The sequence below is a fragment of the Anser brachyrhynchus genome, assembly GCF_964034855.1.
Source record: "Anser brachyrhynchus genome assembly, chromosome: 3".
NCBI lineage: Eukaryota > Metazoa > Chordata > Aves > Anseriformes > Anatidae > Anser > Anser brachyrhynchus.
Genome location: NC_137696.1, coordinates 119,871,282 through 119,891,259, shown reverse-complemented (window position 1 = coordinate 119,891,259; position 19,978 = coordinate 119,871,282). Strand labels below are relative to the sequence as shown.

General features: G+C 41.0%; 1 protein-coding gene across 5 annotated transcripts in view; it reads left to right on the top strand.

Annotated features, from left to right (window-relative positions):
• Nucleotides 1–2,136: 2,136 nt before the first annotated feature.
• The window catches only part of OPN5 (opsin 5), a 44,170-nt gene continuing 26,328 nt past the window's right edge, over nucleotides 2,137–19,978 (top strand). Inside the window, exons 1-5 of one of the 5 annotated variants that reach the window (XM_080584937.1) lie at nucleotides 2,137–2,191; nucleotides 6,165–6,345; nucleotides 7,819–7,896; nucleotides 8,086–8,176; nucleotides 19,612–19,764. In XM_080584937.1, the coding sequence (XP_080441063.1) occupies nucleotides 8,146–8,176; nucleotides 19,612–19,764 (184 nt within the window). In that variant the 5' untranslated portion in view covers nucleotides 2,137–2,191; nucleotides 6,165–6,345; nucleotides 7,819–7,896; nucleotides 8,086–8,145. Of the gene's footprint in view, nucleotides 2,192–6,164; nucleotides 6,346–7,818; nucleotides 7,897–8,085; nucleotides 8,177–15,290; nucleotides 15,452–19,611; nucleotides 19,765–19,978 lie in introns of those variants that run through there. The other 4 variants (XM_080584938.1, XM_080584939.1, XM_080584940.1 and 1 more) reach the window with 4 other exon arrangements.

Genomic DNA, 19,978 nt, shown 5'->3' with positions numbered 1-19,978 from the left:
GGTTCTGCATGTCTTTTATCAATGTTCCTACTCATTTTTCAAAATGTTGAAAGGGATATACTTATATCATAGATTTCTACTAATTTATATTTTGAAGGGAATTAATAAGTTCAAAATTTATTGGGGGAAACTTGGGCAGTGCAATTGGTAGTCTTCTTTTCCTTAAGAGACCAAGAAACTAGTTCAACTGCCTAATTTTCATTAGATTTTCTGAAGTAGTGTATATTCCCAGGGATAAAAAGATTAGAAATGAGTACTGAGGAGGCCTTTCACTTCAGAAATTTTCTTTTCAAAATGTTGAGAAAACTTTGTTTTTCCATTTTTCTTTTTTAACCTATTTCCTCTTTTGAATGCTTCCATGATGAAAGTGCTCTATTCTGTTTATTTGTCTCATGCTTAAATATAAAAACCATATAGGTGTTCAAAATTCAGATATTTAATATTTCATGAACTCGTGCTAGGTGAGATGAATCTTAGCCTTTATATATGACATCTTCATATGATATAATTAACTCCAGAAGTCTGCTTGCCTGTGCATGATGTGCTGTTACTTTTTTATTTAGTTATTTGCTTTGTACCTCTTCTTTGGAGACTTGGGACCACAGGCCAAAATCAGAAGATCCCAAGGTGCTGTCCTTGGCTGAGACAGGCTTTGTTGAAGTGAGACATACCAGATGGTCAGAGTGAACTGTCAGCAAGTGGCCTAGTTTAAAGCATTACCTTTGGTAAGTTCTGCAGGCCCAGGGGACAGAATTAATGGCTTGATTGATCACATAATTTTTGTATGCAGTAAGTTGAAAAAAATATTCCGATGGGCATGCTAAAGCAGACATTGCTTACATTTGCAGAAGAGGTTGCTACAAGTTGTTTTGCAGGGATGTGTATGGAACAAGTTTGAATTAGGTCCAGTTTTACACCTTGTTCTCCACTCCTAGGAAAACGGAGAGTTTAGAAAACAGTTTGCCTGACAGGCATGGATTTTGTAGTGAGATGAAATGGCTTTTGGCAGTAGTGAGACCTAAACTATCTGTTTATCTGCAGTAATTGATGTGAGCTCATTGTACGCAGGTTCCATCTCAAGGCATAGCAAGGTGCCTGAGAGATTTTTGGACAAGACATCTGAGAAAAGTTGTTCTAGGTGAAAGAAAGAAAGGAATTAAGGAATCCTCCATAGCTAGATGTGGTGGAACATGCACCCCTGTAGGCTCAGCTGATTGTGGAGCAGTGGAGATAGCTACTGTGCACAAGTTAGGAGAAAATCATATATCCGTATCATATCCATACAATTTCTTTTCACATAGAAAATATTTTGCTTCACTTGAGGATTATGTATTAAGAATAATATATATATTATATTATTTTTTGAGGGGATGGAAGAATAAGAACATAGTTTCCCTTTCTATCTGACTTAAGCTATTTGTCCAGAAGAATTGGCACTACATGCAGTTACCTACAAGTAGAGGGAGAGAGTTCAGTTTTGACGAACAAAACTTATTGAAGTTTTCATGCTATCAGTTCCCTTGTAACTTTTCAAGAACTTACAGGTGACCAATTCATAACTTGAAGGTCAGATTGTTTATTAGTGAGAAATCTGAGTTTAGTTTGTGAATTGACAAATAATAGTGGTAGTTTGGATATGAATTTTCAAATCTTGAAGGAAAGCTTCTGCACCAAGAAAATTGCAGCTAAAATATAATGAGCAGGTGAAGACAGGCTGTTAAAGAAGTGTGAACTTGCCTTAAAGGCCAAAAGAACAAATTCTGATTTTTTGTTTACTTTCTTTGGACTGAGACTTGAGCCCTACCGTTCACTTGAATGCTCAGCTGAGAATTGCGCAGCACAGGGTGTCCTGGTTCCAGTTAGGACAGAGTTAATTTTCCTCCTAGTAGCTGGTAGGGTGCTATGTTTTGGATTAGGATGAGAAGAGCGCTGATAACATGCTGATGTTTTAATTGCTGCAGAGCAGTGCTTACACCAAGCCAAGGACTTTTCAGCTTTTTGCTCTGTCCTGCCAGCGAGCAGGCTGGGGGTGCAGCAGGAGCTGGGAGGGGACAGACCCAGGACAGCTGACCCAAACTGGCCAAAGGGGTATTCCATACCATCTGGCGTCATGCTAAACAATATATAGGGGTGGCTGGCCGGGGTGGGGGGCCGGCTGCTCGGGGATAGGCTGGGCATCGGTCAGCGGGTGGTGAGCAATTGCATTGTGCATCACTTGTTTTGTACACATTATTATTATTAGTACTATTATTATTATTGTTATTATTATTTTCCTGTCTTAATAAACTGTCTTTATCTCAACTCACCGGCTTCACTTTCCCGTTTCTCTTCCCCATCCCAGAGAGGGAGGGGGGAGGGTGAGCGAATGGCTGTGTGGTGTTTAGCTGCCGGCCGGGTTAAACCACAACACAGGGACAATTTGAAAGATGGGTATCCCAAATGAATGAAGAATTGGATTTTGGTGGTATATTGCTGTTCTAATCTGAAATCTGTGGATGAAAATTAACTGTGGGGTTTTGGTGCAGTAAGGATGCACTACTCCTATCATACGCATAGTCTGTTCCTTTTTACTTATGAGTGTGGATTCTTTTCCTGATTAGGACTGTTAATGTAAACATACTCTTTTCCCACTTCTCTGTTTGCTTAGCCATTCAGATCTTCTCTTCATCAAAAAAAAATCTCAACAGTATTTCTAAATGGAGGGAATGTCACCTCCCTTCTCTCTTTCTCTAATTTCATGATTCTTTATTTAGACTAGTGTCTTCCACACTTCACCTTTCCCAAGAGAGGACTTCATGGGTAGTTTTGAGATCAGCAGTTTTCTGCTCTCTGGAGATGAGGAATTTTTGGATGTGTCTTAAATTTGTTACTGGACACTGCATATAGTCCTGAGTTGCTTGCCATGTCTTCTCAACCTATACAAATCCTTCTGCAAAATTATCGTGCATTGTTTTAAAACTCTGTATCTGCTCCTTCCCAGAAATCTGTAACCTCTCAAGAGCTTTCATTTTGATAGCAGCGGACCGACTGATGCACTTGCATCACCATCCTTTGCGGTGCAAGGTGTCTCAGTGGGTTGGTCATTGTGGGGAAGATCTCAATGTCAGGAGCGTTAGAGCTCATCCAAGTGACACGTCAACAGGGAAGGGTTGGACATGTGCACAATTGCTCCACTTGACAAATTGCGTCCAAGAATTAATATTTAAAATATCACCCAGAGTGGTACTAGTAGCTTTAGCATAGTCAATGACTCAGTTAACGTGTTTTGGCAGCTAGAAGATGAGGCCCCAAGAGAGAATGGCACCCACCACCACTGAGCTCTTCTGTGCCTTAAGCTCTGCACTGGCATTGGATTAATTAATTCTGTCACATGTCATGATGCATGACTTGGAGGTTCGCACAGCCTTGCCCTCTAATGAGCCCTGGCATTTACTTCTCAATGAGAGAGTGTGAGTGCCCTAAGAGTAATTAGGATGGACACATCCTGATGGATGAGGCTCTTTTACTCACATTCTCCTCTCTCAAGCCATTGTGTGTAGACAAGCTGAAACTACATAAGCAGAGCAGAGTTACTTAAGTTTTATGTCAGCTGATCAGTGTGATGTTAAACATCAAGGCACGCTTTTTTTTTTTTTTACAACCATGTGAATGAACAGGCTTGCAAGGCAACTTGAATTTGGCACATGGCCACGGTTACTTTGAACCGATGTTCCATGTGCTGCACCAAGAACACTGCACAGTGGTGGAAATGATTCAGTTCGCAGGGGCTGCACTGTGCTTCGTGCTGTTTGTTGAAAAAGTACATTACAGTGCTGGTGTGTACCAGTAACTGAAGTCCTTCTATTCTGATAATATTTTTGAGGGTTTTGTATTAAATTATTAATTCATTAAAAGGCTGCTCTAGAAATAGAAAATTTCTATGTACTGGTAAGCTGAATGATGTTTTCCTTCCCTTCCCTTCCCTTCCCTTCCCTTCCCTTCCCTTCCCTTCCCTTCCCTTCCCTTCCCTTCCCTTCCCTTCCCTTCCCTTCCCTTCCCTTCCCTTCCCTTCCCTTCCCTTCCCTTCCCTTCCCTTCCCTTCCCTTCCCTTCCCTTCCCTTCCCTTCCCTTCCCTTCCCTTCCCTTCCCTTCCCTTCCCTTCCCTTCCCTTCCCTTCCCTTCCCTTCCCTTCCCTTCCCTTCCCTTCCCTTCCCTTCCCTTCCCTTCCCTTCCCTTCCCTTCCCTTCCCTTCCCTTCCCTTCCCTTCCCTTCCCTTCCCTTCCCTTCCCTTCCCTTCCCTTCCCTTCCCTTCCCTTCCCTTCCCTTCCCTTCCCTTCCCTTCCCTTTTTAAATCAACTATTCAGTCTTGTGTTATTACAAGCGTGCTCATTATTGACTTTTTGACTTTCGTCTCTCTGTTCATGACAGTCTTGACATGAAAGGTAATATGCTAACTGGGTTCTTCCAAGCTTAGGAAGACCAGCAGCGTCTTGGTTCTCTCCAGCCAATAGAACATACCTGATTACTTATCTTCCAGCTATGTCTTTTTTTTTTTTTTTTTCCCCCCAAGGTTCATTGTCCCACAGCTTGAAACTGTAAGTCTTACACCTTCACTAAGCCCTGCTAAAGTAGTTCATCAGTCAGTTCACAACATTTGCATTGGTACCACATCCTAAACGTATCCTGGTACACTCAAAATACTGTTATGGAACTCATATACACATATAAGAATTAATGACTAGTCCAATTAAAATAAGGCAAAAGCTTCTACTGGCCCAATTAAAATGATACCCATACATCCACAATCTAAATAATTTAATTAAAATTAAAGGTGTGAAATCACCAATTAACAGCAATATACAGGCTACATTGTCTTATTGTTCTCCCTCTTCTCCAAGCTACTTTCTCACCCTTGTGGTTGCCTGTGACTTCCTGTGGTCACCAGCTGAGGGTTGTCAAGTGCCTCAAGTTACCCAAATTGCTGTTGATGGCAATAGTTTCTTCACTTCAATTTTGTGGTTTGCTCGGGGATATTTTATACTGCTGTTAGCGAGTTGCTTTTCCAGTGATCTATGATCCTGCACTATGCTACGATTTTCGCTCACATGTGGTTATTGGACTTTTGCCTTTTATGATATGACTAAACCTTACTAAATATGAACAAGTCCAAGGCTTAAAGCCTCTTAGCAGGGTCTGTGGTTAAAAGAATAACGATCTGACCATTTGCTTTTGCTGCTAGAGGTTTGCCACCTGACTGCTTTGCTGCTATAGCAAGCAAAGCAAGTCAAGACCAGTTAAGATGAGGACTAACATCAGGACTTGAGCTATGTGGTTTGCTGCTAGCACTGACAACATCATATCATGAACACCACCTGCAATAAAGTGAGGAATAAACTCCGTCCTCTTCCACTGCTGCCTTTCAAGGGTTGTTTGCCATAATTTCTGCAGCTGGGGGAAGCAAAATCTTTCTTGATATAGTGATAATCAAGAGATAAGTGACATGTCCCCAAAGGACTTTAGTTTATAACTTCTGGTGTATGACTCCATAGCAAATATCAACATATTCCCTAAAAGAGATGTTATAGGCCAGAAGTTTCAGTGGGAACCTGAAAGTCCAATTCTTCTGGTACTGCTTTGGAGGAGAACCATACTCCTGTTGTCTTCTGTTGTCTGCCAAAGGCTCTTAGACATTACACCCATCTTTCCCTTTTCCTCCTTTTTACCCATTCCTTGTTTTTTCCAAGCCCTGATCCTTCTGTGATATATCATTCTCTTCAACCCTCAAACCCTTTATTTATATGTGAATAAAGTGGAGGTGAGGAGAAATAGGACACTGTGTAGCATCTGCCTTTGGGACTCATTGCCTACAGAGCAGCCAGTTACCTTGGTCACCTCTTGAGGCTTTCAGGGGAGCAATACAACACTGGTTGTGGGGGTGGGGGGGTTGGAGCTTATCAACCCGAGAGCTTTTCTGACATCTGCAACTGTTTTGGCACAGTGACAGTCTGGAAGACTGAAATCTTACCTAGTGTGAATTTTCTGTTCAGAAAAGCTTGTGTTTTTCACCTTTCTCTGCCCTGGTTCTTCACCCTGTAAATAAAAGATGGCTGTAATGATGAGCATTATCTGCAAAGCAGCTTCAAGTCAATTGAGCATAAATCTCTGTGTTCCTGTTAATTCTTTAGTGGACAGTCCTGATGTCACTTGCCATACAAAGTTTTTGGTGCTGTAGCCTGGATTTTGGGTCAACCGGACAGTAACTCCAGAGTTCCATGATCCTTCCTTTTATACCCTGTGCTCCTGTACCTCCTGGGCTGGAGGATTTGTACCTGTGCAGAGCCAGGCAAAAGCTGGTGAGGCTGCAGGGTAAGTGGAGGTGAAATAACTGGTGCCAGTCTGTAACTGGGAACTGGGTTAAACTGCATCATCCCTCTGACATATGCTTCCCAAACCCTGAAAAGGAGAGAACATGCTGCTTTTCTTTTCTGCGTAGCCATCAGGGAGTGATACCCAGCCTCAGTATGAGACTCTTCCCTGGCTCAGAAGAATCTCCTGATTTCTAGAAACCACTTGCTTCTTCCTATCTTACTTTGACATTGTACAATCCCTTTTTGTCTTTTACTTGTAGGATACAACTCTATCACTTCTCAGCAAGCACAGAAAGACACTGACGCAATTCATGATGTTCTTTTTTAATACGAAAAAATGTGTCTTAGTCTGTATTGATTTTTGGCAATAAAGCATCACTTGAATTTGTTATTTATGAAAATCTGTCAGTGACTTCTGTATCCTCTCACTCTCCAGCTGATGGCAGGAAGGTGACAGGGCTAGTCTCTGGTTACAGAGCAACTACAAATATTCTCTGCAATATTATTTCCATATCCAGGAGTGGGTTCATTTTCCTGTGTTGCCCACGAATGCGCTTTTCCTTTTGTTGTTTTGATAAAAACAAACTGATTCTGTGAGGCAGAGTCATGTAGGATCACAAATCTGGCTTGGTGAGGGAAAATCATAGTTGTAAATTTTTTAGGCTTTAAATTTTCTTAATTTAATTTAATTTTACTATTTTATTATTTTATTTTATTTTATTTTATTTTATTTTATTTTATTTACTGTTGTGCAGGTTGAAAGTCAGGACTTCAGTTAATACAAAAATATTCTGACTTCTGGGTGGTAGTGATGATTTGCACACATATTCTCACTACAGCCCAGTTTTAAAAATGCCTGGACGTGATGGCAAACATGAATGAACTGCTATACCAAAAGAAGCTTTTATTAACTCTTCGCAAGCATCCTTTAGTCTTGCAGATTTGTTTCCCCTTTTGCCAGAAAGCAAGAATCACTCGATGAGAAAACAAAACAACAACGACAGAAAACAAACTGAAACAAAATACAAAAAGCACACAAACCTTCAAGTTTAAAAGCCTCCTCGGTTTGGTGGCATGGGCAATAGGCAGGATTACGGCTGTGCTCACAGGAGGGCTCCGGCAGCATGTGACATGTGGCTGGACAGAATTTGGCCAGCTCCGGCGGCTCTGGCTCACACCCCTGCCTCTGCGCCGGGGTCACTGCAGCTCTGGGAGGCTGATGGGCACGGACACGGGAGCTGGGTGCTCTGGAAAGTGATGTTGGTGCTGTAAAGTGGAGGACCTGCAGTGGCACTGCTAGGGAGAGGGAGAGGAAGGGGCAGCACAGCATCCCCAGCCTGTGCGCCCAAGTCGGGAGCAAGGGGAAGGAGAGGGGCTGGCTTGTCCTGAGGGGTCGGCGTGATTTTCCCCTCTCCCCCCTGAATGCTAGAACTTGAAACGCCAAGGGCACTTTGGATTTATGCTTTTGCAGATTGCTGTGCTCTGGACATTGAATAAAAGCAGCTGTGGAGCTCTGGGGGGGATGCTCTGTACGGAGTTCGTGCATGAGGTATGTCCTGCTTCTCCTCTTGTTCTTGTAAAGGAAAATGCTGAAAGTGGAGGTGTGTGAGTGCAAAAAATGCAAGTGCAAAAACGCATGCAGATGTGTACAGGTGGATGTCTGCACTGTCTATATTTAATATATCCTTAAATCAGGTCTGTATTTAAGGCAGCTTCACTAATACTTAGTATCTCATAGAATCCTCTTGATTACCATTCTGCCTGTCTCCTCCTTCCTATGGAATAAATCATCCTAGGAATGAAGACTTCAGGGTGTAACCTTCTGAAAGGTATTTGAGAATGTCAGAAAAAAAATCTGAAAGTTTTAATATTTAGTGGCTGCATAATCTTTCTTTCTTTCTTTTTCTTTCTTTCTTTCTTTCTTTCTTTCTTTCTTTCTTTCTTTCTTTCTTTCTTTCTTTCTTTCTTTCTTTCTTTCTTTCTTTCTTTCTTTCTTTCTTTCTTTCTTCTTTCTTTCTTCCTTTCTTTCTTCCTTTCTTCCTTTCTTCCTTTCTTCCTTTCTTCCTTTCTTCCTTTCTTTCTTCCTTTCTTCCTTTCTTTCTTCCTTTCTTTCTTCCTTTCCTTTTCTTTTCTTTTTTCTTTTCTTTTCTTTTCTTTTTTCTTTTCTTTCTTTTCTTTTCTTTTCTTTTCTTTTCTTTTCTTTTCTTTTCTTTTCTTTTCTTTTCTTTTCTTTTCTTTTCTTTTCTTTTCTTTTCTTTTCTTTTCTTTTCTTTTCTTTTCTTTTCTTTTCTTTTCTTTTCTTTTCTTTTCTTTTCTTTTCTTTTCTTTTCTTTTCTTTTCTTTTCTTTTCTTTTCTTCTCTTCTCTTCTCTTCTCTTCTCTTCTCTTCTCTTCTCTTCTCTTCTCTTCTCTTCTCTTCTCTTCTCTTCTCTTCTCTTCTCTTCTCTTCTCTTCTCTTCTCTTCTCTTCTCTTCTCTTCTCTTCTCCTCTCTTCTCCTCTCTTCTCCTCTCTTCTCCTCTCTTCTCCTCTCTTCTCCTCTCTTCTCCTCTCTTCTCCTCTCTTCTCCTCTCTTCTCCTCTCTTCTCCTCTCTTCTCCTCTCTTCTCCTCTCTTCTCCTCTCTTCTCCTCTCTTCTCCTCTCTTCTCCTCTCTTCTCCTCTCTTCTCCTCTCTTCTCTTCTCCTCTCTTCTCTTCTCTTCTCCTCTCTCTCTCTCTCTCTCTCTCGCTGTCCCTTCCTTCCTTCCTTCCTTCCTTCCTTCCTTCCTTCCTTCCTTCCTTCCTTCCTTCCTTCCTTCCTTCCTTCCTTCCTTCCTTCCTTCCTTCCTTCCTTCCTTCCTTCCTTCCTTCCTTCCTTCCTTCCTTCCTTCCTTCCTTCCTTCCTTTTTTTCCCTCTCCTCCACCTCTTATGATGGTGGTAGTGTCACTGGGTATGTGTGATATAACCAGGGATAATTTCAGGATGTAACATGTCTAAGCAACAAAATGGACTTTTGATAAATATTTTTTAGCATTTCTGGAGGTCTGTACAGGTCTATCACTACCTTTACTACAAAATTTGGAATGAATTTGGAAAAGAACATATCATTTCAGTCTCTGGGCAACATGAGGGGCATAAAATATTGATTGGCTTGTTTGAATACAGATTATATAACTGATATTGATTTGATATCGATTACTGGCTGATTTTAAAGGACGAAATTGAAATGGATGTCCCAGAACACTCTCTTACAACAAGAGAGAAAGTACTGGCAGAAATGATGTGTTCACGTCCCTTCCTCACAGCTTTGGCTGCTGTTCCTGAGGAGGAAGCAATCGCCAGAAGCTGTAAGACGAAGTCAGCACAGTGAGGTGACGCCACTTCACGCCAAAGGAAAAGCAAGCTCCTGGTGTTTAGCAGAATTATTAAGTCGTTTCAGATGCAGAGTACTGCTGAGGTACACCTGAGAGCCAGGCATCAGCAAATCCTAAAGCCTGCATGCAGTTTGGGAGTGAATGGGCTGTGTTTCTTTGCAGAGCTGGGTGCAGGAACTCTGTCAGCCTGGCTCACTGAAGTTTGTGGTGCCAAACTACTGGCCTGCTGGTACACGGGCAGCACAGGGACAAAATTAGCATCAGGCTCAGCCTGTAACAGGAGAGAGATCCAGAGGGGGAAAGGGAGTTAGCATTTTCAAGCTGCATTCCTAACCACTGACTCCCTATACGCGTGCATGTCGATCGCTAACCCACTCTGATTAGGTTTGTGAGCTGGAAAATTGTTGCCTATGTATTTACTCCACGCTTATCATACAGCCTTAGGGTTCTACATAAGACCAGAACAGATGGGATTTTGTATGCTAGTCATCCAGAAAACCATTCTTCCTGGGACAGGATCAGGCTTTTGGGTGTCACCAGGACATTTGTTTGATGGACAAACAGCCAGCAATGTTGAAGCAGAGGGGTAGGATCTCCTCTGCAATAGCCCCACACCTAAAAGTGTTCCACGAGTTTAATGTGAAACAGCAAGGGAAGTGAGTTGGGACTGCCTTTCTGTTTTTCTTTAGCTTGGCTTATGTGCGGTGCTTTTCCTCGCTGCACGTTGTCCTGTAATGCTACATTGGGGTGCTGCCCCCTGGTCAGCACCAAGTGCCTGCTTAAAATTGTGCTGGATGGATGATTTAGCCTTGGTTTTGGTGATCCATGTAATGTGGCTGTGACTACTTTTCCTTTACTTCTAGGCTGTCTCTGCTGATTATGCAGCTCCTATACGTGAGCAGCACGTGCTTTTTTTTTTTCACAAGGCAGCCTGGGGAAAGCAAGGAATGTGAGACCTGCTTTATGGCTGCAGGCTGTCAGTACCATAGAAATGTTCATATTCAGTAAAACCTTTGCAGCTTCTTCACATCATATGAAATGTCTGTTCTGTTTTCTTTCCTTTAGGCTCAGGCTTAAAGGTACACCCTAATTCCTTCTGCAAGGCTAAAGGGGGCTAGTATCTGGTGCATGTAAGTCAGCTCGCCACCAGGACTCCCAGGAACTTTACTGCAGGGATGTCCCAACAAGAAAACACAGCCCTACCTACCCTAGAAATGGAGCAGGGGTGCATGCCCTGAAATTTGTAGGCAGGAGGAATTCAGTTGTGGATGTAAAAAAAATTCTGGTGTGCCAGAGCACTCTGTGGAGATGCAGTGGGAACACACATCTTTTCCTCCGAATACGTTGGCTTTCAAAGTTGAAGAATTTTGCAATGAGGATGCAAATCCAGAGATGAGTATTTAATCCAAGTAGGGCCCCTGGTGCAATGTGTTCACCTTTGTGGGCAAGCTGTGAGTGAGTTTTGGGTGCTGCCTCCCATGTTCCTTGGTGAGGGCACTGGAAATGTCCTCGGCTGTGGGCAGGGGCTGGGGTGCAAGGTACTGCAATGTGCTGGTGGTATATAAGGTCCTTTGCAGTTAGGTGGTCTTGGGAACGAAAACCCAAGCAGAAGAAAATGCATGTCATTGCTTGTCAAACGATTTCATGGTTCTTGTGTTAATTTTTTTTATTCCCAAATCAAGACTCAGTGCTTCTTAAGCACTCCAGATAAAATATTGCTTGAATTTCAATTCATATTCTTCTGAATCCCTTGTAGCACTTTCCTCTCTCCTTCCTGCACCTACATCTTCTATGATACATTTAGATTTTGTGATATAATATCATGGTGACTTTCAATTTCTTGGGTGTCCCTAAGGAGCACTGTTGATGCCTAATTCTTGCCAAAGCAATGACAATTGTCACTGACAAGTGCACTTCTCCATAATGTGTATTACCCATTCAGGTCTCTTGAGTTGTCCTTCCTTGTGCACTGGTCTACTTACACCTAATTTTGCATTAACAAGTCTTTTATCTAGGCTGCATTCAGCAGTTCATTGAATATGCAGTTATTATGCTCCTAAAATAATGAAATTAATCCTTTACATCATTGCTTCCCAGAAGGATCTGCCTATGTCGGAAATCAGGATTTGGGGGGAAGATCAATGTCTCTGATCTAACAATGGGAGTTAAGAAGTGAGTGGTCCCAAGTTTCTCTTTGACAATTTTAACTAACGTCAGGAAAAACTTACCTAGGGAGGCTTTGAAATTTCCATTATTAAATGCTTTAGAGAACTGGCTGGACAATCATCTGTAACAACATAGCTGATTTCAGGTCAGGATAAATCCTGGTTAAGGATAAATCCTGCATGTCAGTCTGAAGTTCTCTCCAGCCATCTTTCAGTGGTAAGGTTTGTAATGATTGCATGCCAGAAATTTTGTTTCTCTGTGTCTGGCTTCTGGAGGGCACAGGCAATCCAGGAGGTTCCTGGGAAGCATTGATGACGGTTTCTTTCTCCAAGTGATAGAGGAGCCAAAGAGGAGAGGTGCTGTGCTGGACCTCGTTCTCACCAACAAGGAGGGGCTGTGGGGAATGTGAAGCCCAAGGGCAGCCTTGGCTGCAGTGACCATGAGATGGTGGAGTCCAAGATCTGGAGGGCGGTGAGGAGGGAGCACAGCAAGCTTGCTACCCTGGACGTCAGGAGAGGAGACTTTGGCCTCTTCAGGGATCTGCTTGGTAAAGAACTATGGGATAAAGCTCTAGAGGGAAGAGGGGCTCAAGAAAGCTGGTTAATATTCAAGGATCACCTCCTCCAAGCTCAGGAGCGATGTACTACAGCAAAAAGGAAGTCAGTCTGCTTATTGTAAATAAATCATTCAAATATCTTCCACAGATGCTGTCCTAGGAAACAAACAAAGAACAAAAAAGGAAAATACATGCTTCAAACACAGCCTCAGGTCTCTGACTACAACATAACCTTCAAAATCATGCTCTGTTGTTACTGAAGCATTACTTAAAAGCATTGCAAACCTTTACCTCTCTTAGGACAGCCTGTGGTTTATATTAATTTTCCAAAATAGCAGAACACATTATTACTGCTCATATTGCTGACTTGAGTGCCATTACACCACCCCCCATCAGTCCATTGGCCCACCTCTGCTGTAAATACAAATTCACCTTGTTTTCCTTCTGGGGGAAGAGGTTTTAGCAATTTGCTGATAATTGGCCTTGACATAGAAGAAGAGATGAGACTCTGAAGTCCCACGGGGTTCATAGAATGGTTGAGGAAGGAAGGGACCTCTGGAGGTCACCTTGTCCAACCCCTCTGCTCAAGCAGGGCCACCCAAAGCAGGTTTTCCAGGACCGCGTCCAGATGGCAAGACAGGTTTCCCTGTGATTGATCCTCTTTCTTTCTCTTTCCTCGGGATGGTAGGGGACTGTAAAAATCTCCTTCAAAAGATGGGAAAACAGGTGAGCTAGGATGGAAATATAAATATAATATAGATGGAAATATAAATAGTGAAAAAGTTATGCTGTGTACTGAAGTATCAATGGATAACAAAACAGCCTGGAAAGATTGCATCAGTGATTTGAAGCTGTTCAGGTAGCAGATACCATGAAGCTCAGAGCAGATGTGGCCAGTTCGTAGGCTGGAATTTGCTTTTGGGCTTGGAAAGTCTCATGCTATGCCTGCAATGTGCCAGTCACAAGGTATCTATGAAAGCCTTAAACCAAATGTCAGTGCCCAATAAGTAACAGACACCAGTCAGGTCCATTCTGATTGCTGTGACTCACCTCCACAGAACGTCACGATTATTATTATTTTTTTTTTTTTGAAAATTCCCTGAGATTTTTCTCCCTGCTCCTTCGGTGCCCTCCCTATGCGAAGCAGTGAGCAGGGAAGTGGCTGCTGTTCTGTGGTCTATTCCTTTCCTTCAGGACACGGGGATGATGTGTACTTGCCTTCCTTGGGATAAGAAGAGCCTGGCCAAACCACAGAGGACATGGTGAAACACCACAGAGAGAGAGAGCACGAAGCAAAAGTGATGCAGGCCTGGCAAAATGGCATTATTTAAACCAAAAAAAAAAAAGCCCCAAAACTCTCTCTCTCTTGTCTCAGAAGCATTGAGGGTTGCTATTGCTCTTTTTTAGAGTCCGAGTCAGGATTTTGGATCTCCTGAGATCAGCTCTAGTGGAACAGTTCCATTTTAAAGAATATATTATTTAAAAGTGGAATCGTTTGTATTAATTAAATATGAATTGTCTACAACACAGGAATAAGCATGACTCCATTTCTCATAAGGAGCAGCAGATTGGCGTCCTTTGTTGTGGTTTTAAATCTGTTTTCAGAGGCACTGGGGGCCTTTCAGCATGGGCTGTGCTGGAAAGGTAATCTGTACATGAGCTATGTGGGCAAGGTGTGGTGTATTGCTCTCTGTTCCCATGTCTTGGTCACTGGAGACCTACTGCAAAGTAAAGTTTCTAGTCTTGTGAGGGAGCAAGAAGGAACCGATCCTTGATAACTGGTTTATTTTCCAGGGCTTGCCCAAATATGCCTGTCACGCCTGATGGAGCAGTCATGTGTTACAAAACATCTTTTGAGAGCTTGTTTTTTCAGTCTACACTTGTTAATCGGAATCAAGGATTCAGTAAAAACAAACCAAAACAAACCAGAGGGATTATCTTTATTCCTTTCTTATTTTTAAAGCAAACAAACAAACACAACCACAAAACCACCAGTGCTCAAAAAGTGCACAGCCTTGGAAAAATGAAAGTCCTCGGCTGGACTTTGCCAGCAGCTGTTTAGCTCTACAGCTCGTCTGCTGTAGGTTTGCTAACTAATGTAAATATAGCTGCAGACACCCACATAATTACTTGTGAATTTATTATTGCCTCAATTTTTATAATCATTGCATTGTTTCAAAACTCAGCAGCAAGTTTAACTGCATACTTTTAAGACCGAAAAGAGACAGAAGCACTATCTGGGGCTTTGTTCCAAAATTTTGATTCCACTTTTCATCAGGGTGTTTAGCCTGAGATGGGAGCCACATAAATCTGACTGTAGGTTTTCTCCTATCCCTGCCCTTCCAGTTTTGCTGTGATGTTACATCATGTTGATTGGGCAGGTCTGCGATAGGTATTTTCCCAGTATCACCATCCAAAAAGTTGAATTTCCAAAAGTTTTCTGATTCTATATTATGGGAGGAATATGTGACATTTTAATTTTACTGATTTCTGTTATGATTAGCTCAAAAGCAGCAGTTTAATGTCACAGAGCACAGTGCTCACTCAAAAGGTAAGAAATGTTAATTTGAACTTTTAACCTAGTGAATAATTAATGAAGGTGATTATTCCTCTTCAACAGGAGTGAGAGAACCTACCCTGGAATAACCAGCAGCCTGGTGGTTAAACAAGTTATCTACTAAGAAGACAGATTCCAGCACGTAGCCTGAGACTTCAGGCTTTAGACTTAAACTGAGATTAAGCCATGACCATCGATATTTCTTAAAGAAGTCTCTTCAGCTGTGTTAGTAGGGGAAAAAAGAAGAGGCAAGGCGAATCAAGGCAAGGCAAGGAAAGGAAGGTGCTCTGTGACTGTTTTGAGATGAGTTTTCTGGTCGCTGTTATTTACCTTCCAAAGTACAGCAGCTAGTCAGGCTGTTGACTAAGGAGGCATGCCACTATCAGAAAACAAGTCTGGAGAAACACTGTCGAGCTGGAGAAAAATGAGTATTGAGAATCAGGCAGATAAAGGGGAGAGCAGCATTTGTCACCAGGTGTGTTGGGCTCATGGTAAATGTTATCAGTGTAGCAGCCAGGATGGGTGCAGGAGGACAAGGCAATGCCCATGGGGGCATTTGCCCATGCCTCCCATGGCCCATGCTTGCACAATGTGCTCCAAAAAATACAGGGGATGTTTAAAATAAAAATTATTAAGAAAAAAATAGAAATTTAAAATAAAAAGTAAATGTTTAAAATAAAAATTACATCTGACAATATGAACTGGCTTCCAGCTGACATTGAGAGCTAACTAACTTTGTTATGGAGAATCTGAGAAATGGCTGTCACTGGACAAAGAAAAGAGAAAGGTCATTCCCCTTTTCCCTCTTTAGCTTTTGTCTTTTACTGATTCAGATAAAATTATTCATAGTTTCATTGTTTTTAAGACTTACTACATATCGTGAGAGAAAAGAAAGTTAGTTTCTTAATTAACACACTTGATAATGTTATTACTAGCTGTGATAACTCTTTTAAAGTGAGCTCTGCTAATTATTTCTCTGCACTTGCATAGGGGTACATGGGTGTCTTTTGTTTCACTCTACAATTTACACCTCGGTAAATTCATCTGCTTCCAAAAAGGACTGCAAAACTTATATGTGGTCCATGACTTTGCATATAATCCATTCCTTGTGCTCTCTTGTCAAGCAGTCACATTAAAGCACTGCTGCCACAGTAATTTTCGCAGAGGACTCTTTTGGCAGCATCTAGTTGTAGCTCCCTTTCTGTGATTCTGTGGCACGTGCTGCATACTGCTCATCCTCATACCGAATAACTTTTGCCTCTGAGCTACACCATGCTTTTCATTTTTTTCAGATGTTTTTGGGAAAATGGTTGGTGTTTATATTTCCATTTCCTTGCAAAGTTACAAAAATATTTTTCCCATTTCATATTAATTTGGCTGTTCTCCATAAATAGAATGCATCCATTTTTTTGGCAAGCTAACATTAGTTTATAGACTGTTTTCTTACTAATTTAGATTAGGGTATTCAAGTTTAGCCTGCATCTGCCAATACATAGTTTGGCCATGTGGCAGAAAGCATAATCTGAATCTGGTTATTACAGCTCACCTGTTTGATAAGCTTGATGTTTTAGAGGTTCACAGGAACTTGAAAACAATGGAGATTGGTACACGTATGGATCACTTATACCACCAAAGCTTATATTATAATAACATTATATGGTCCCTTTCCCTGACTTATTAACTTTTAGGGGCTGTGAATCAGAGCCTTTATGACCTTTATAAGGCATTGTAATACTGTTGTAACTTAAAAAAACAAATGCATAAAACAAGACAAACTAATAGGGTTAGTAGTTCAGATCTTTGTTTATGAAATAATTCATATTGGAAAATACACATCTCCTAAATTTGCTAGGCTTTACCTGAGAGTTTAAAAATTATCCCTGTCCTTAGTTGTTTTTACCCAAGCCTTAGTAGGAATTGGATGCTGATCAGCATTATGATTTTTCTTGACATGGAATTATGAGAGGCATAATTATTCTGCCTTCTTCATTACATTCTCCTTTTTTTTTTTTTTTTTTTTTCTCTCTCTCTAAAAGTGAGATTTTCTTCTTGAATAGAGCTTCATTTTGGGGGCACAATTACTTCCGGCCTAATCAGGAGGATGTAACTATTTTAAAACAGTAATCAGGTACTTAAATTGTGTATTATATTTCACTAGAACACTTTTTGTGTAAATCATGCAAAGACTTGGTTTTGATCTTCTCATATCTGAAACCTCTTTTACTCTTAATTTACCAGATATTATTTAAAGTAATGAGGAAAGTTTTTGTGCCTCTTTTTGGAAGTCAGAGATTAATCTCCCTTTTCTTTTGTAGAAAATTGGCAACAAATCTGTGTGCCTGTAAATAATATTGTTTTTTACTTAAAGCCAAGATAAGTAGTTTTTTTTTTTTTTTCTTTTTCTTCAATCAGATAAGACTACTCCGTCATAACAGTAACATTTCCAAGCAGGTAATGACTTATATTGAGAAAAACAGCAGAATCTCCCACATTGTAGCTGTCCAGTTTCATCAGTGAAGTCTTCCTTCTACCTCGTGGTCGTGACTTGTTTGGAAACCTGCACCTTTCCTTCAGAGGCAGGTTGAAGAGCCCAACGACTGAGCTTCTGGCTAGGGTTAGCATGTACAGAAGTTGAGACTTCTTCTCTAAAGCTACTTTTTCAAGCATGCTGGCAAATTAAATGGTATTGTCCTCATGAGCCACCAAATAATAAGTTGAGTGGGAAATCTTAATGTGGCTCAGGAAATGAAGATGTCCATAAACACTTTGATACTTATTCTTATCAAACCTGGCTTCTCCCATGGAATGGTAATGTTCACCCAAGGCCTGATTCTCTTAAATTAGGTGTTTTTGTTTGTTTGTTTGTTTGTTTGTTTCTTGTTTTCCCCAAAGCTTGAGGGACAGCAGGGAGGGAGATGTGGGTACTTTAGTTGTAGGTAGGTATCATCAGTTATGTCTCTGGCTACACAGGGCTGTTAGTGAGAAGACTGTCTGCCATCAGGATGTAGAAGAGACAGAGAACTGGTTAAATAACGAAATGTTTTTCTAGGGGAATATTGAGTATCTCTGAATTCATTAAACATGGCTGAACTGCAGCATCTTTGGCATCATGTTAGAGAGTTCTGATGTGGAGGGTGAGGGAATACACAAAGATACCTGAGATCAAGGTGGGGTAAGTCTTTTTCAACAAAAACACTATTATTTGTCTCCTCTGGAGGAAAACAAAATGTTAGGTGTTAAAGGCAGCACTTGTTTCTCTATCACCTTTGCAGTAAAGTTAAATAAAATGATTCTTTCTCCCTTGTCTTGCTTAAATGTGCATGAGCATTCCTTGAGCAGCAGCCTATGAAGTTAACAGTAAGAGCCTGTCTTTCTGCATACAAGGAAATAGGCATAATTCTGCTCTGGCCAGGCAAAATGAAGCTGTATTTTATTTGGTCGTTTTTTTGGTTTTTAATATTAAAGGCTTCACTGATATTCTGAATTTTAAGCCCCCTTAAGTTAGACACCAAGGATGGGATTCATCTTATCCAAATCTGGTGTTTCTATCATGGGTATCTACAAGAGAAAAAGATGCATTAGTTTCCAGTTATCCATGAGGGTGAGTCCTTGCATCCTAATGTAGGTACACAGAGATCAATTCAACTGCCTAAGCATGGACACCTAATGTTCATTTGAGATGCTTAAAGGTAGATGCCTTGTTGTGGGGTCCTGCTATGTTCAGGGTCAAGAAGAGGCACCTGTAGACAATGACTCAGTCTATACTGGGCTAGTGTCAGCTTCTTAACCCGCAAGGATGTCTGCCAGATTCTAGTTTTCCCTTATCAGGGTTCACTGTATTGATCTTAAGCACATTTCACCATTTTCCCAAAAAAGAAGTAGGAAACTCAACCAGCCTGCCTAGGTGAGTCTTATTTAATACTCCTGTTGCTTCTTCAAAACCATAATAGCCAATTAATGTTTATAACCATAATCATGTGAAGTTGTTTACATGAGAACCCAGCTAAATAATTCTAAGGATAATTTATGGATACAACTCTTCATTTTACTGTGAAATTTGCACAGCTCCAGTCTATAGACACAGTGTCCCTCAGGATATGAAAAAATTGCTAGGACTGTCTAACTAATAATTCCCAGTTTCTCAGGATTATAAGAACAGTGCATATAGATTAAGACAATAAGTTCAGCATGCATTAACACATCAGACTATGAAGCTATTCAGACATTAGCAATTGCCCTACTTCTTTTTCCCAGATTCTCAGTCTTGGGTCACTCTTCTGGGTCACTTGTCTGGAAACATGAAGCTCCTTAAGATATTCAGGGAAGGCACTTCAGAGACCCTGGCTTGCATGCCAGAACACACTGGTTCCTAGATATTGCTCACGTGGATTACTGTGGTGATTGCAATATGAATCATGACATTCTCGGATAAATAAAGACACAAAATAAAATATGTCAGAATGCTTTATGCAACTTTGAATTGGATCATGAAATGCCCTGGGAGCTGCTGGAACAGAAATGGAGATGGGAGGAAACATATTATATATGAAGAAAATTATCTTCACAGTTTCTTGTGGCAAGTGTTATCTATTGCATACTCTGTTCTTTTTTTTTTATTATTATTATTATTTTCAGGTACTGAGCTGGTCATGAATGGGATGGCATCAGATCACAACGCTTCCTCCCAGCAAGAGTACCTCCCACACTACCTCCAGAAGGAAGACCCCTTTGCATCAAAGCTTTCTAGAGAAGCTGACATCGTAGCTGGGTTTTATTTGACAGTAATTGGTAATGATTTTTTAATTCACCTTTGAAATATGAATATGTCACTGAATCCTTGAAGGCATTCACAAAGAAGGTAGAAGCTGCAGTGCATTAGATGTGTAATTGCATATTCATACCAGAAAGAAAAATCTAGGAGGGAGAGGAGGGAAGATATTAGAAATATGGTTAATGTCAACAGACAATGCTGCTCCAGCTAGTCAGATGTGAAAACTAGTGG